This window comes from Clarias gariepinus, chromosome 18 (assembly GCF_024256425.1).
Source record: "Clarias gariepinus isolate MV-2021 ecotype Netherlands chromosome 18, CGAR_prim_01v2, whole genome shotgun sequence".
Lineage (NCBI taxonomy): Eukaryota > Metazoa > Chordata > Actinopteri > Siluriformes > Clariidae > Clarias > Clarias gariepinus.
In genome coordinates this window covers 1,388,986-1,403,652 of record NC_071117.1, presented here as the reverse complement: position 1 = coordinate 1,403,652, position 14,667 = coordinate 1,388,986, and the positions used below count along the sequence as shown (strand labels likewise).

Below are 14,667 nucleotides of genomic sequence, written 5' to 3'. Positions count from 1 at the left end.
GTCGTCTCCGCAGCAGTGAACGCGCCTATCATTCATGTTTCATACAAATTACATAATCTAAAATTATTTTTCTAATACTTTATATAAAAGCAGACATTTCTATTTCTATAAGTATGTATATTTCACATCTGTGAGGCGAGTTTTAATTCATTTTCTGACGCACTCAAGTTTACCGAAACCGATACAGAACAGCGCCCCCTGTTTACTTTTAATTATTTTACAAAATCATAACGTTTTTTCGTCATTGTGCGTGCACTTAAATAAAAGTAGAGTCTTATAAATGGCTATGTATCTTATAGAGTTTTATCATATAGTTTTTGTACATTAATCTGACAACACGCCCACCTTTTCTGATACACACACCCAGAGTTTTCTGCCTACATGAGTGTTACACATGATAAAACATAAAGGCTCACTGCATTAATTTTATGCAAATAAGAAACGCCTATATATAATTTAAGTTCTAAATTTGTACTGTAATTTTAGTACTGGAAATTCGTTTAATGTTTCACTTGTATTTTATAAGGTTTTCGCCCGCGGTGATACAGCGCAACTGGGGTGCTGGGATGTGAAAATGTAATTTATTAAAATGTTTTCATTATTTATTAAAGCACATTATGATGATCACGCCCTACTGCATTTAATTCTTATAATAACACAAAAACACATCGACATCTGCTGACGCAGTAGCACGGCCTGACAATGTTTAGTTTTATTTATTTCGGTTAATAAATCTACTACAAATTTAAAGAACACAAAATATAAGATGACACAAGACCCTACACGCGTATAACCGTTATCTATAACGTGTATATAAGATGACACATAACCCTACACATGATAAAATCTAAAGGCTCACTGTGATAACATTTATTTCACTTAAATTCGATCCCAATAAGATTTAATTTAATTTAAATTCTACATTTATACTGTGATTTTAATACTGTCATTATGAATTCGTTTAACTACAATGTTTTACTTGATTTGCACAAACCCAAATGTCACCACCGTGAGGCGTGGCGGTAAAAACAGAATACCCCTTAAGTAACATCTGTATATATTTATCTAATACTGTATGTGTACACTGCATGGAGTTGGCATGTTCTCTTCGTGCTTGGTGGGTTTCCTCCGGGTACCCCAGTTTTCTCCCACAGTCCAAAGACCCGCAGATTAGGTTGATTGGCATTCCCAAATTTCCCATAGTGTGTGAGTGAATGTGTGAGTGTGTGCCCTGCGATGGACTGGCACCCTGTCTAGGGTGTACCCTGCCTCATGCCCTAAGCCTCCTGAGATAGACTCCAGGCCCCCCACAACCCTGTATACAGGATAAGGCAGTATCGACGATGAGTGAGTGAGTGAGTGAGTCTATGTGTACACGAATAGAGCTGGAACCGCTCTTTATTTCTCTCTGCAGTATTTTCCTGGAATGCTCAGGCTGTGTGAGTGCTTCAACAAGGGTCACAAATTTGCCACAGAAAAACAAATTGTGTAAACTTTCTGAGATAGCTCCCCACTGAAGTGTTGATATGCTTAAATAATATTAACGAGCTGATCCTCTGGGAGCTGCTGAAGGTGCAGGACTGACAATGAACACTTCACACACAAAACACACAACGCTTGCCAGGTTCAGGTTGTTCAGGTTTTATTGCTCCAGGTCTTGATAATAAACAGTGAAAGCTGACAATTAGAAGGCAGAAGGTAACCTCTGTAACCCGTCTGGGCCCGAGGTTTTATATCTGAGTTTCATCTTCACAGAACACGTGTACATACCAGTCAGTTTCAGAATTTAACATGGAAAGTGGAACATTTTGAATTAACTACTAGAGTTAGTTCTATTTTAGGTTTAATACTGTGTTTAACTAAACATACAACTGGGAAGTTGAAATTCCGAATTTTCGCTCATATATGGGTAACTAGGTATATTTTATTAGCAAGCTAGCGGTGGTGAGTGTAAAGCAAATATGTTGAAGCCATGTTGATTTTTACAGCATTTGACCAACGCCCTCATTATACATCTAAGCAGTTTTTACTTTATTATACATCTGAGCAATTGAGTGTTAAGGGCCTTCCTTAGGGGCCCAACAGTGGCAACGTAGTGGTGGCTTTAGGGTTCGAACCTTCCAATCAGCAGTCCAATACCTTAACCACTATGTTACCCCTGGCTGGTTTGTTGTCACTTCAGGTTCCCCCTCTGAACATTTTGAAAGTAGGTTGTATTCTTTGGGTTTTTACAGGTGTTCACTTCACCAGATTCTAGAGATGTTGTTCCTGGTTTTGTGTGTTCTGTCCCACAGGGTCGTTCTGCCTGTTGGAGGTGAGCTGCTCCTGGATTTAGGGACTCATGTATGTGGGCCGGTACCACATCCTGTACACACCACAGGCCAAAGCTACCAGCAGCACTATACCAACCACTACACAGATCACAATGATCATGATGTATATGATGATCGCTGATGAGAAAAGAAAAGAGGATGTAAGATTAAAAACATTGTGAAGTATTAATACAAATACAGCAACTGTAACTGCATCAGCAACACACAATTTTATACATGATACAGTGATACACTACATTATATAAAGCAATATATGGTTTAACTATATAAAAATACAAAATGTGAAACCTAAAGCTGTGATCTGTACAGACTCTTTAGAAGTGTATGCTTTGAATATAACTAAATCAGTGCATGACAGTGGGACAGAATGGTCAGTGTTACCAAGTCTTCACATTGACATTTCGATGATGAAAGGTTATCTAGGTTGACTTCATCTACCTCATTGGGCTGAGGCTTTTATTCTTAGTGACATTCAGCTGAGACATGATACAACATGATGTCATTACTCTGTTCTTAACAAGACAGATGAAGTAACTCTTCTCCAAGCCCTCATACCATCTTATTTCAAAACCCTCTCTGTTCTCTAGTCCTGAGAATAACCCAGAGTGTGTCTAAATACTTTCAAAACTCTTGTGTTTCTGGTCTTCAGGGGTCATGACCTTCCAAAAGTGCTGGAGAAACGGTGAACCAGGGACAAGGTCATGGAGATCGTGGGTCACAGATACATGTGGAGAGTGAAGGCTCGCCCATATAGTTGGGTCCAATAGAAAAGCAACTGTAGCTCAAACTGTTAAAGTGAATGCTGGTTTGATAGAAAGGACTCAGAACACACATAGCATCACAGTTTGTTGCGCAGGCACGGTTTGACGGGTCAGGGTGCCCATGCTGACCCTTGTCATCCACCAAAAGCACCTACAGTGGGCACGTAAGCATCAGCACTGACAGGAGGTGGCCTGGTCTGGTGGATCACATTTTCTTTTCCATCATACAGGAGGCTGGGTGTGTGCGTGTCGCTTAACTGGGTAATAAATGGCAACAGGTGAGCGGGTGGAGACAGTGTGATGCTCAGGGTAATGTTCTGCTGGGAATCCTCTGCCCTTTATGTGGATGTTACTCTGACATGCCCCACCTACCTAAACAGATTGAGTTACACACCTTCATGGAGATGGTGGTTTCGTTATCTCAGTCTTTTAGCATCTGATTGAGTGTCTGTGGGACATGCTGAAGAAAGACGTCTGACCCATGGAGGCTCCACCTAACACACTAAAAAGACTTAAAAGATTTGATGCTGAAGGCTTGCTGCCAGATACCACACACACCTTCAGACGGGCAGTGGAATCCATTAGAGCTGCATTGGAGGCTGCTTATTTCGCAGATAGTTTTAATGTTATGCCTGATCTGTGCATGTCCCTGACCCACTTACTGTATGAAGGTTTAAGAACCTTACAAGTACACCTCCTGATGGGCTCCTATGAGGCATATCCAACTAGACGGATTGACGTAAAAAATAAATGATCTACGTTTACCTCGTCTACCTGATGCTTGTCTGAAGCTTGTAGTAAAAATGACCCAGTTGAGATAAGGTTTATAAATAAGAAATTTATTGAGATCATCCGTAGTTCCCTCAGGAGAAGATGGAACTTGCACTGTCTGTCACAATGCCATGTCACCTCCATCCATCAACAGGACCAGCAAAAGAAACTGAAGGACTCTAACAGTAAGTTTAACTGACCATGGTCTATGAGAATGCTCTGTTCCTGAGCTGTACAGCCACTCATGTGCTATTCAACCCACTACAAGTGGTCTTTATCCTTGTGTGTGTGTGTGTGTGTGTGTGTGTGTGTGTGTGTGTGTGTGTGTGTGTGACTTACGTGTAACTATTACAGTCACATTCATTGTTGCCTCTCCGGCGGAGTTGGTGGCGATGCAGGTGTACCGCCCTTGGTGTTCAGTGCGGACGCTGGTGATGGTGATGGAGGAGGAGGAGGAGTTTGGACTGAAGATGTTATTAGGTGAAGTCCAGTTATAATCAGGTCTGGGGTTTCCATCTGCTGAGCAGTCTATCGTCAGGCTTTCCCCAGAGTACACATGAACCTGATAGGAAGACTGTCGTATGATTGGTTTATCTGAGAGAGAGAGAGAGAGAGAGAGAAAGAGACTGTATCAAGTGGAAGGACAGATATAACCTCTTATAACCTCTTACCTAAGGCTATCAGTCTCTTCTTCATCCTACTGCAGAGAGATGTTACTAAACTCTGGGACTAAACATCATTAGTCAGAGTGTGAGAGAAGCCCTGAGGTTCAGCAGCCGTAGCTGTGGATGTTGTTATAGAGAGGAACACACCGTTTTTAATCCTATAAGATCTGGCGAGCTGATCGTCATTAAATAGACACGTTTACGATATTCTTAGCATTGAAGGCTGTAGTTAGCATAGCCGAGACCTCCACACTACAGCTAGTTAGAGTAGAGTAGTATGAGTTAGGGCTGACCTTTACTTTAATGTAGCTAGTGCTAATGCTAATCTTGTTACTTACAGTGTACAGTGATGTTGATTGGTTTTGATTTGTAGACTTTAAGTCCGTATTGGTCCAAATCCAGCACGGCTTCACACTGATACTGCGCTCCATCGTCCTCACGCGTGGCAGTAACATTCAGCTTCACTGTCCTGTTCACACTCGATATATTGTTTACCAGGTCTGGGAATGATGTTGTATTGAATACGGTGAAAGTGCTGTTTTTCTTCTGATCCGCTCTGTTCCAGTTTACACTGAGTTTATGTCCAGGACCGACGTTTACAATCTCACACCACAGCTCTGTCTGAGTTCCTTCTGTCCACTCATCAGACACAGAGGTCAGAGTAATGCTGTCTGGGGGCTCTGTAAACACACACACACACACACACACACACTAATGATTAATAATGATCCCGTGTGAGTCACAGCACAGTAAACCCTGTATATTATGTTGACTTTGTATAAAAGAGGAGATGAGATGATGGAACTCACTGAAAATGGTCAGATTTACTTTACAAGTTTGTTGAATTTTGTCATCTGTGTAGTAACACCAGAGTCCTCCAACTTCCTCCCAGTTGGTCAGACTGTCCACACTCCACAGCAGACTCGTCCCAGTATCTGTTATTGGTTGTGATATTTTAGACTCCCAGCCCAGTATATATGGTCCCTCAGGTTTGCTCTGGATGGAACAGTTGATATCAGCAGGTTTTCCGTACTCCACCAGCAGAGACGATGGAGTGAGAACAAGTGATGTACAATCTTCTGTTCAGCACAATAACAAATCAACACGAGGTTAGTTTCCTGTTTAACACAAACTACATCTTAGTGTAATTTAAATATAATCATTGTGTTTAAATTAATCTAAATCAGTAATTAGAGGTTTAGTCCAGCATCTGTAAGTCTACAGTTATATTAACGAGTCTAAATGTAAACAGGTGGAGCAGCAACTACACACACATTTAGCTCTAGAACTTTATTAAATGAAAAAATAAACAAACAAATAATGTTGCCTTATCAAAGCATTACACTAATAAAAAAACCAATCTAAAAACCATTTACTATGTACAGTGGAACCTTGGATTGTGAGCATAACTGATTTCAGAAGTGTGGTTGTATATCAAAACGCTTGTATATTAAACTGAATTTCTCTCATAAGAAATACTTGAAACTCAGATGATTCATTCCACAACCCAAAAATATTAATATAAAAAAAATTTATACAAAATGTAAAGTAAAAAAAAAACAATTTAACCTGAACTTTACCTTTGAAAAGAATTATCTGTGGGGTTAGACAAAAGAAGAAGCAGGAGAAACACACACACACACAGAAACGGGATCACTTCTCCCTGACAGAGTCTGTCTGGTTACTGGAATCCTCTTTTTTTTATGTGACTCTAACAGTGAATCTCTCTAATGACACTCACTTTTTCTCCTTTCGAGGTTTTCACTGAAATGTGATGCTGCATTGTCTTTAAACAGATTTATCTCCTGCACTGATACAGACTGTTTAACCTTTTTTTTGTCACCACAGTTGGACACAAAATTTAAAAATGCTTTAGCGCACATACATACATACACACACACACACAGACACACACGGTCACAGTGTTATAGTAAACAGTAGACACGTGCACACTGAGACTGAGCGTAGGAGACGATTAGCCACAATCCCACAGCGCGCGCGAGAGAGAGAACCATTGGCTCAGTTGTGATCACGTGACACTCAGCAGACATGCGTACTACTCGTATGCCAAGACCTTACTTGTTTACCAAGTAAAATTGATTAAAATATTTAGCTCGCCTTGCAAAACACTCGCAGTCCGAGTTACTCACAGTCCAAGGTAATTCTGTACAGTGGAACCCTGGATTGCGAGCATAATTCCAGAAGCATGCTTGTATATCAAAACACTCTTATATCAAAGCAAATGTCCCCCCCAAAAAATAATAAAACCTCAGATTATTTTCAAATTATTCACAGACTGCATTATTTAACAAAGAAACTGCATATAATTTTCCAAAACGTCTCACCTCTTTGTGAAAAATGTAATTTAGTAGAGGCTGATTTGTCCCATAGTTTTATTTTGTGCTCCAAGATACAGGGTTATTGGAACAGATTTTCTGATGTTCTTTTAGAAACATTTAGAGAGCAAATACAGCTAGACTCTTATTATTATTAACTTATTATGGGACTTCCTGAACACACACATCCGTTATCAAGAGCACAACACATACTGCTTGCATATACTTTAATTACAGACAAGAAGTTACTATTATTGTTCTGGAAGAAAACGGAGGCTCCTACACTCAAGTTATGGCTTAGAGAAATGATTTCCACTCCACATTTGGAACAAATTAGATACTGACTGAAGGGCAAACTGTGGAGAACAAAATCTGGCATCCTTTACTGTTATCTTGGTGTTAACTCTACAGACTAATACTTTATTTCTTAATGTAATGCTTCAATGTTTCATAATCATACTTTATATTTCAACTAAACAGGCCTTGTAAAGAATCGGGTTTGTGATTTACTTTATTGATTTTTAATTTTGTTAATTTTCTCTTAATTTTATTACTATTATTATTACTATTATTATTATACAATTATTATTGCTTTCCTCTAGTTTCAATTGTATTTGTACGGGGAAAAAGAGTCAAACTTTGTAAGCTTGTTAATCCATTTTCTAATCTTTATCTCTCAATAAAACTTATTTTACAAAATAAAAATTTTGATTATTCGTTCCACAACCCAAAAAAGTAAATCTATAAAAAAAAAAATTAAACTAAATATAAAGTAAAATTAAACAAACTAACCTGCACCATTGAAAAGAATCTCGACAGAGTAGTGTTTCCGTTAGAGTGTGTGTGTGTGAGAGAGAGAGAGAGAGAGAGAGAGAAGGCGAGAGGAGGAGGGGACACACTCTAACGGAATCACTGTGTTCTTACAGAGAGAGAGAAACTGGAAACAGAAACATCTATAATATTTGCTTTTCCTTTATGCAACAGTTCACACGCATGTGAAAGAACCACTTTCACAAACACACACACACACACATACGAAGACAAAAAGATGCTTCACACGCACATGTGGTCACAGTGTTATAGTAAACAGTACACGCGCGCACAGATGTTGACTATACGAGCGGCGCACGCGCACTGAGACTGGTGATGGGTCGTTCATAAACAATTAAATACCTTTTTTACTGGGCGCGCATGAGCAAAGCATCACAAAACCTCCATAGATTATGTACAGGGAACAGAAATGAGTAATTACCTTTAAGTCTACTAGTCTGAGTCGTTCGTTATTTTGAATTTATCTACTGCATAGTGTCTATGAGAGTCACGTGACCAAAGAACAAACGATTCAGACCAGAAGATTATAGACCTGTTTATTATAATATGTCTTTAGCTGTATTGTAATATTTATTATTACTGGAACTATAGCCAGAATGTGTGTATGTAGACATGCTGGAGGTCTGTTTATTAAAATGTCGTTAGGATTATGGGATCAACCACAACCTTCACACCAGCTATCTACCATCAGGCTTTCTCTGGAGCTGATTGTCTTACTCAGATCAGGAGATATCCAAAGTTTTAATGCACAGACGGGGGTATTTACAGTATAGAGCAGTACGAACATGGATGTGCGTCACACAGGGTGTGACTGTTTCTGGGCTGATGATATAATCATGTGTGTCCATGGTGTTACACCGATATAATATACAGGATTAACAGAAAGGAATACAGACATGTTATTCGCAGAAGTAATCTATTACTGCAGAGAGGTGTCCTATCACAACTTGTACAGAGTCTTCCTTTACCATATAAGGAAGAAGATTAGAGTTTGCAGAAGTATGTGCAGGTGGTGCATTAGAAAACAGGCATCTTAACATAGCTTTAGGAACAAGTATATGATTACCCGAGTTTCAGCATAGCTTATAGTATCAGTCATAACATTATTGTACACACATGAGAATACACAATTATGGATCATCATTAGAAATGCTACTTATATTCCCAACAAATGTAACATTTTATTTTATTTCTGATTAAAATAATGAAATTAACTAAAACACTTGAAAAAAGATTTATTCATTTTGATGAACAAGATTCAAAGAATAGAGTCACTAAAATGATCTAAATATCCCATCACTAGGACTCACCTGATTAACAAGTAAAAATTTATTAAACATTTTCATTACAGGGTTTCTTGCAATCCAAGGTTACGATGTAGCCCCTGACTTACGAACATTTAAATTACAAATGTCCACAGATAGGAGCGAAGCGCAGTTTGCATGCAGGCACACATCTGGCGATAGGTGGCGGTGGGCAGAGTGTCAGACTGCAGCAGGTGGAAGTAGAGCTCCTGCACGCTGCCATGACAACAATCTCTTCTTCTGACACAAGCCAGGACCAGCCCCCTCCCAACTCTGCAGTCTGACACTCTGCAGTCTGACACTCTGCCCCCCGCGACCTTCTCACCCTTCTCCTGGAACTAGTTTCCTGCTCACATTTGTGATTAAGACAATTAATTTTGTGCATGAACTTTAGCCTTACATGCACATAGCTACACTTATCTAATAGCCAACCACACACTAGGGACTCAGGACACGGACGGTCTAAAGGACACATGGAGACTCACTACTTACCTATACTCTAACACACAACATAACAACTCAACACCGAATCAGCTCCACACACACTAAACACCAAAAACTTACATAGAGTAGTGCCTTGGGACAAGTTTCTAAGTCATAGTACAACGTAAAGCAATAAAACCAATATATAAAACAAACCAAAATATAAATAAACAAAAATACCGAACAAAGTGCCCACATACACAGTCCACACTAACAAACAGTCAATGCTCGACCCAGTTTCCCCGACTAATCAGCTATTTATTAAAGATTTAATGACATGCCTCGGTTCAGGTGTGCACCCGCATCACCTGACCAAGGTGCATTCTGGGAAACTGAGTCTGCAAAACCAAAACTACAACTAACAAAACAGTGCCCTCTAGTGGTGATTCCTTACAACTGTAACACTTCCTCCTCTCTTATTTGAGTTTCTCTCTCTCTCTCACACACACACACACACACACACACACACACTAACAGTAAGACTGTTTTATGTTTGAACAGTGTAAACTATTCCCAGTGTAAGATATACTGTATATTCAGTTTCCCTCCAAATGGCTCAGCAGATAGAAAATAACACTTTTTAGCCTTTAGTTTATTTGCTAATTATAGATGTAACATTGCAACATTACATAAAACAGCTAAACTAACAGCGACATGTTTCCTTCACTGCCTACAACAGCTGAAGGTATAACTATTCAATTCAATCCAATGTTATTTGTATAGCGCTTTAACAACTGCCATTGTCCCAAAGCAGCTTTACACAATCAACAGAATTATTTACGTTTGTATGGAATTTGAATGTTTATGAATCAAAATGTAAAAAACTACATGTGGTTATTGTTACTGCGCCCGATTGGTCAAATGGAGTCATGTGATTATTGTCGATGTCAAGTCGATGTAGCGGAGTAAGAGTAGCATTTCTTAAAGTAAAAAGTTTGGTGAAGTAAAACTACACATAGAAGTACTTTTTTTTTTTCAAAAAGTTACTTAAAAAAAAGTTACTTAAAACCCTGGGTGTGTTGGGTGTGTTGGTTGATTGTGGTAATGAACTGAAACAGGGCGGGTTTCTCACGCAGTAACAGGAAGCCTGTTTTCCAGTCCACTGTACAGACACCCTGTGTTATAGAGGAAGTTGTGTTAGGACACGCTTCAGCCTCTGCAGCTGATAAACCTCTGGAGAAACATCATTTATCCACCGTTCTCACCATCTGGAGTTATACCACAGGGTCATCAGTGTCATGCAGAAGGTCTGAGGTCTGTATTTTTCCCATTTTGTGTAAAATTTAGTGAAGACACAGCACTGTGGGTCCTGAGAATGTTATCGAGGACGGTAGCAAGAAGAAAAGGGAGACGCTTTTAGTTTGGTTTTTAAGGCAGCCGCTGCCAAGAGGAATCATAAATGCAGGAATATGATTATAGTGTTGGGAATTGATAATATTGGTAATATTTTTGGGAGGCTGGAACGAATTATCTGCATTGATGTTATTTCCTATGGAACAATGTGTCTTGAATCATTGATTGTAAAAAAAATATTGTCCTCCGTGAGCGAGCTTAGAAAACTGGACTGCCTCTATGCTTCCTGTCGCATTTTAGTTACACTGGATCACTTGGACAGCTGGATAATAATAATAATAATAATAATAATAATAATAATAACAACAACAACAACAACAATAATAATAATAATAATAATAATAATAATAACAACAACAATAATAATAATAATAATAATAATAATAATAAAATATCAACAATAATAATAAAAAACAACAACAACAACAATAATAATAATAATAAATATAATAATGATGCATTTTGTTTATAAAGGTGCCTTTCCGGTCACCTAAGGTTGTAAAGCTTAGAAAATAAACAAATAGACAAATAAAGCTTAGAAAAAAGTAACAGAGATGGTTGGAGAGTCTTGGGTGTGTGTGTCTATTCCAGGTAAGATGAGAACATCATCATGTTTTTTCTTTTTAGACTAGTACATTTACACACACACACACACACACACACACTGCTTACCTGTGTTTGTAGGTTTCCCATAGTGCCCCAAACACAGTACAGTCAGTAAGAAAGACGTAACACACACTTCCATTTCAGAGCCTGAAGGAAACCTGCTGTGTGTCTGAACTTAGAGACTGAAGTGAAACTTTCTGCCAGATCTGAGTGACCACACCTAACTACTCTCTCTCTCTCTCTCTCTCTCTCTCTCTCTGTTATCTCTCTTTAACAGATAAACTGGATTTACATCACTAAGTCATGCCCATACAAATACTGTACAGAATATCAGCACAGCTGTGAGGTCTTCAGTACTCCTGCCTTCTGTCTCTCTAACACTCATCGTTTAGTTTCAGATATACTTGTGTATAACCCAAAGCACTGAACATGTACATGGTCTTCAGCACTCTGTCTAACGCACAGAAACCTGTATAAACTCCTCCTGTAAGCACTGAGAGTGTGTTCTGTTTTAGAGTTTCTCTTTAATAATGATAGTTTGTACACGTGACACATCTTACAGCTGTGTGTTAGAGTAGAAACATCACCCCATCCTTTCCTCTCCAGTAAACCCCAGATACAAAACAATAAAAAACAATTAGCTAAACATGTTTAGTGTAGTGGAGGGTGTGTGTGTGTGTGTGTGTGTGTGTGTGTGTGTGTGTGTGTGTGTGTGTGTGTGTCATGTCTATGAGCTCTGCAGTGATATCACCAGTGAAGGCCTTGACACACTCACGGCCCACGGCAGGCGTCCTAATGGCAGCAGATTCCAAACTGTGTCCTCATTTTCATGAGTTTTTCAGTCTGTTATGACCCCCAAAGGGCCCAGAGGTAGAACAAGAGGGCCGTCACACATTAATGACATCAGCACTATTGATACAGCGTTATCAGCATTATCAGCATTATAGGAAGCAGGAATTTAAATTTCATTAACAGCAGCAACAAATCAGCTGTCTACAGTTTGGTGAATTTATGTTGGTTAAACAAGTATCGTATAGTGAAACACAAGTTAATTCAATGTTTTAATGACTTCCTGATTTGTAAAAAATAATAACAATCAAAATAATGAGTATAATTAATTTGTCTTGTTATTGAAGGTGACTGTACATTACTAAGTGCAGGGAAAGATAAACCATCGCTCTTAATGTTTAAATTCAATAGCACGTCCACTTTACTTTTACTATAGTGATCACAGTGGAGGAGGATTTTAGCTTTAACACTGTTTATTCTGCTGCTGAACTGGCAACCCAGTCTGTTTGTTATAAGGGCTGTATTCTGATCGGCAAGTAGTTCCCTGAGAAGTGGACTGGACAGGGAGGGGACAGGGAGCAGGGAGGGGACATGGAGCAGGGAGGAGACAGGGAGGGGACATGGAGCAGGGAGGGGACATAGAGCAGGGAGGGGACATGGAGAGGACATGGAGCAGGGAGGGGACATGGAGCAGGGAGGGGACATGGAGCAGGGAGGGGACATGGAGGGGACATGGAGCAGGGAGGGGACATGGAGCAGGGAGGGGACATGGAGCAGGGAGGGGACATGGAGAGGACATGGAGCAGGGAAGGGACATGGAGGGGACATGGAGCAGGGAAGGGACATGGAGCAGGGAGGGACATGGAGCAGGGAGGGGACATGGAGGGGACAGGGTGGGGACATGGAGCAGGGAGGGGACAGGGAGGGGACATGGAGCAGGGAGGGGACATGGAGGGGACATGGAGCAGGGAGGGGACATGGAGCAGGGAGGGGACAGGGAGGGGACATGGAGCAGGGAGGGGACAGGGAGGGGACATGGAGCAGGGAGGGGACAGGGAGGGGACATGGAGCAGGGAGGGGACATGGAGCAGGGAGGGAGCAGGGAGGGGACAGGGAGGGGACATGGAGCAGGAAGGGAACAGGGAGCAGGGAGGGGACAGGGAGCAGGGAGGGGACATGGAGCAGGGAGGGGACATGGAGCAGGGAGGGAACAGGGAGCAGGGAGGGGACATGGAGCAGGGAGGGGACAGGGAGAGGACATGGAGCAGGGAGGGGACAGGGAGGGGACATGGAGCAGGGAGGGGACATGGAGCAGGGAGGCTGCAGCAATCAGCAATCCATCGCTTCTCCTGTGATGTGAAGAGCTGAATTTATTCTAATCAAATTTTGTGGAACCTGAATTTGTGGGGTTGAAAAGTAATGAAGATGGTATTTTAAACACTTGAACATATTTTTGAACAGTAATTTAGTAAAATCAATATGTTTTCATTGACTTGTAAATGCTTGAATTACATTTTTATTTGAAATACACAACCACAATACGTTCCAGTGCCAAAACTTTCTGTATTGTAAATGCTTTAAGAATGTTTTCCATTCAGGTCATGGAACAGAGCATGTTGCTTTTGACTGAATGACTGAATGTTGGTGCAGAACCAGAGGTTTCCTTCCTGAAGCTCATAAACTTTGGAACCACCCTGTCCCCTGGGAACCACACTGGTCTCCATTGTCTCTAACACACCAGGACGTTTCAGCATTAAGAGCAACAGATGGCAGGTTTTACATCATACACACTCTCTCTCTCTCTCTCTCACACACACACACACACACACACACACACACACACACACACACACACACACACACACAGTGGAGCAAAATAAAATGTGCCACATTCCCACACAGAGCACAAAAATAGGAAAATATCTAATATCGGAAAAAATATATCTGATTTTATTTTCTGGTTACTCTGTGCATCAAATAACAGGAAACAATTATTAGATACTGAAATGATAGGGGTGTGTGTGTGTGTGTGTGTGTGTGTGTGTGTGTGTGTGTGGTTGTCTTTTCCATTATAACTATTTAATAGGAAAGTGTCCAAAAGTGACCAAAGAAAGGCAGCACAGTGGTTTAGCGCTTAGCGAAAGAGAGAGAGAGGCTTTAGTTTGGGTTTAGTGGTCAGCACTGTGGCCTTGCCCATCCAGATTCCGGGTCCAATTCCCACCTCAGGGTCTGTACTGTAGGGTCTGTTGGACCTGCATGTTCCCACCGTGCTTGGTGGGTTTCCTCTGGGTTCTCCGGTTCCCTCCCACAGCCCAAAGACATGAGACAAGATTGCCTGTTGTGTTTGACTGAGCATGTGAGTGTGTGTTGACATGATTGACACGATCATTTGATTAAATGAACTCTTCGCCCTGCCCACTACACCATATATCCTG

General features: G+C 40.6%; 1 protein-coding gene across 1 annotated transcript in view; it reads right to left on the bottom strand.

Moving 5' to 3' along the window:
• Positions 1-1,625: 1,625 nt before the first annotated feature.
• The window catches only part of LOC128506317 (carcinoembryonic antigen-related cell adhesion molecule 20-like), a 33,445-nt gene continuing 20,403 nt past the window's right edge, over positions 1,626-14,667 (bottom strand). The window contains exons 3-5 of the mRNA XM_053476722.1: positions 4,869-5,210; positions 4,205-4,459; positions 1,626-2,450 (exon numbers count right to left, since the gene is read on the bottom strand). Coding sequence (XP_053332697.1) covers positions 2,332-2,450; positions 4,205-4,459; positions 4,869-5,210 — 716 coding nt within the window. The 3' untranslated portion in view covers positions 1,626-2,331. The remainder of the gene's footprint in view (positions 2,451-4,204; positions 4,460-4,868; positions 5,211-14,667) is intronic.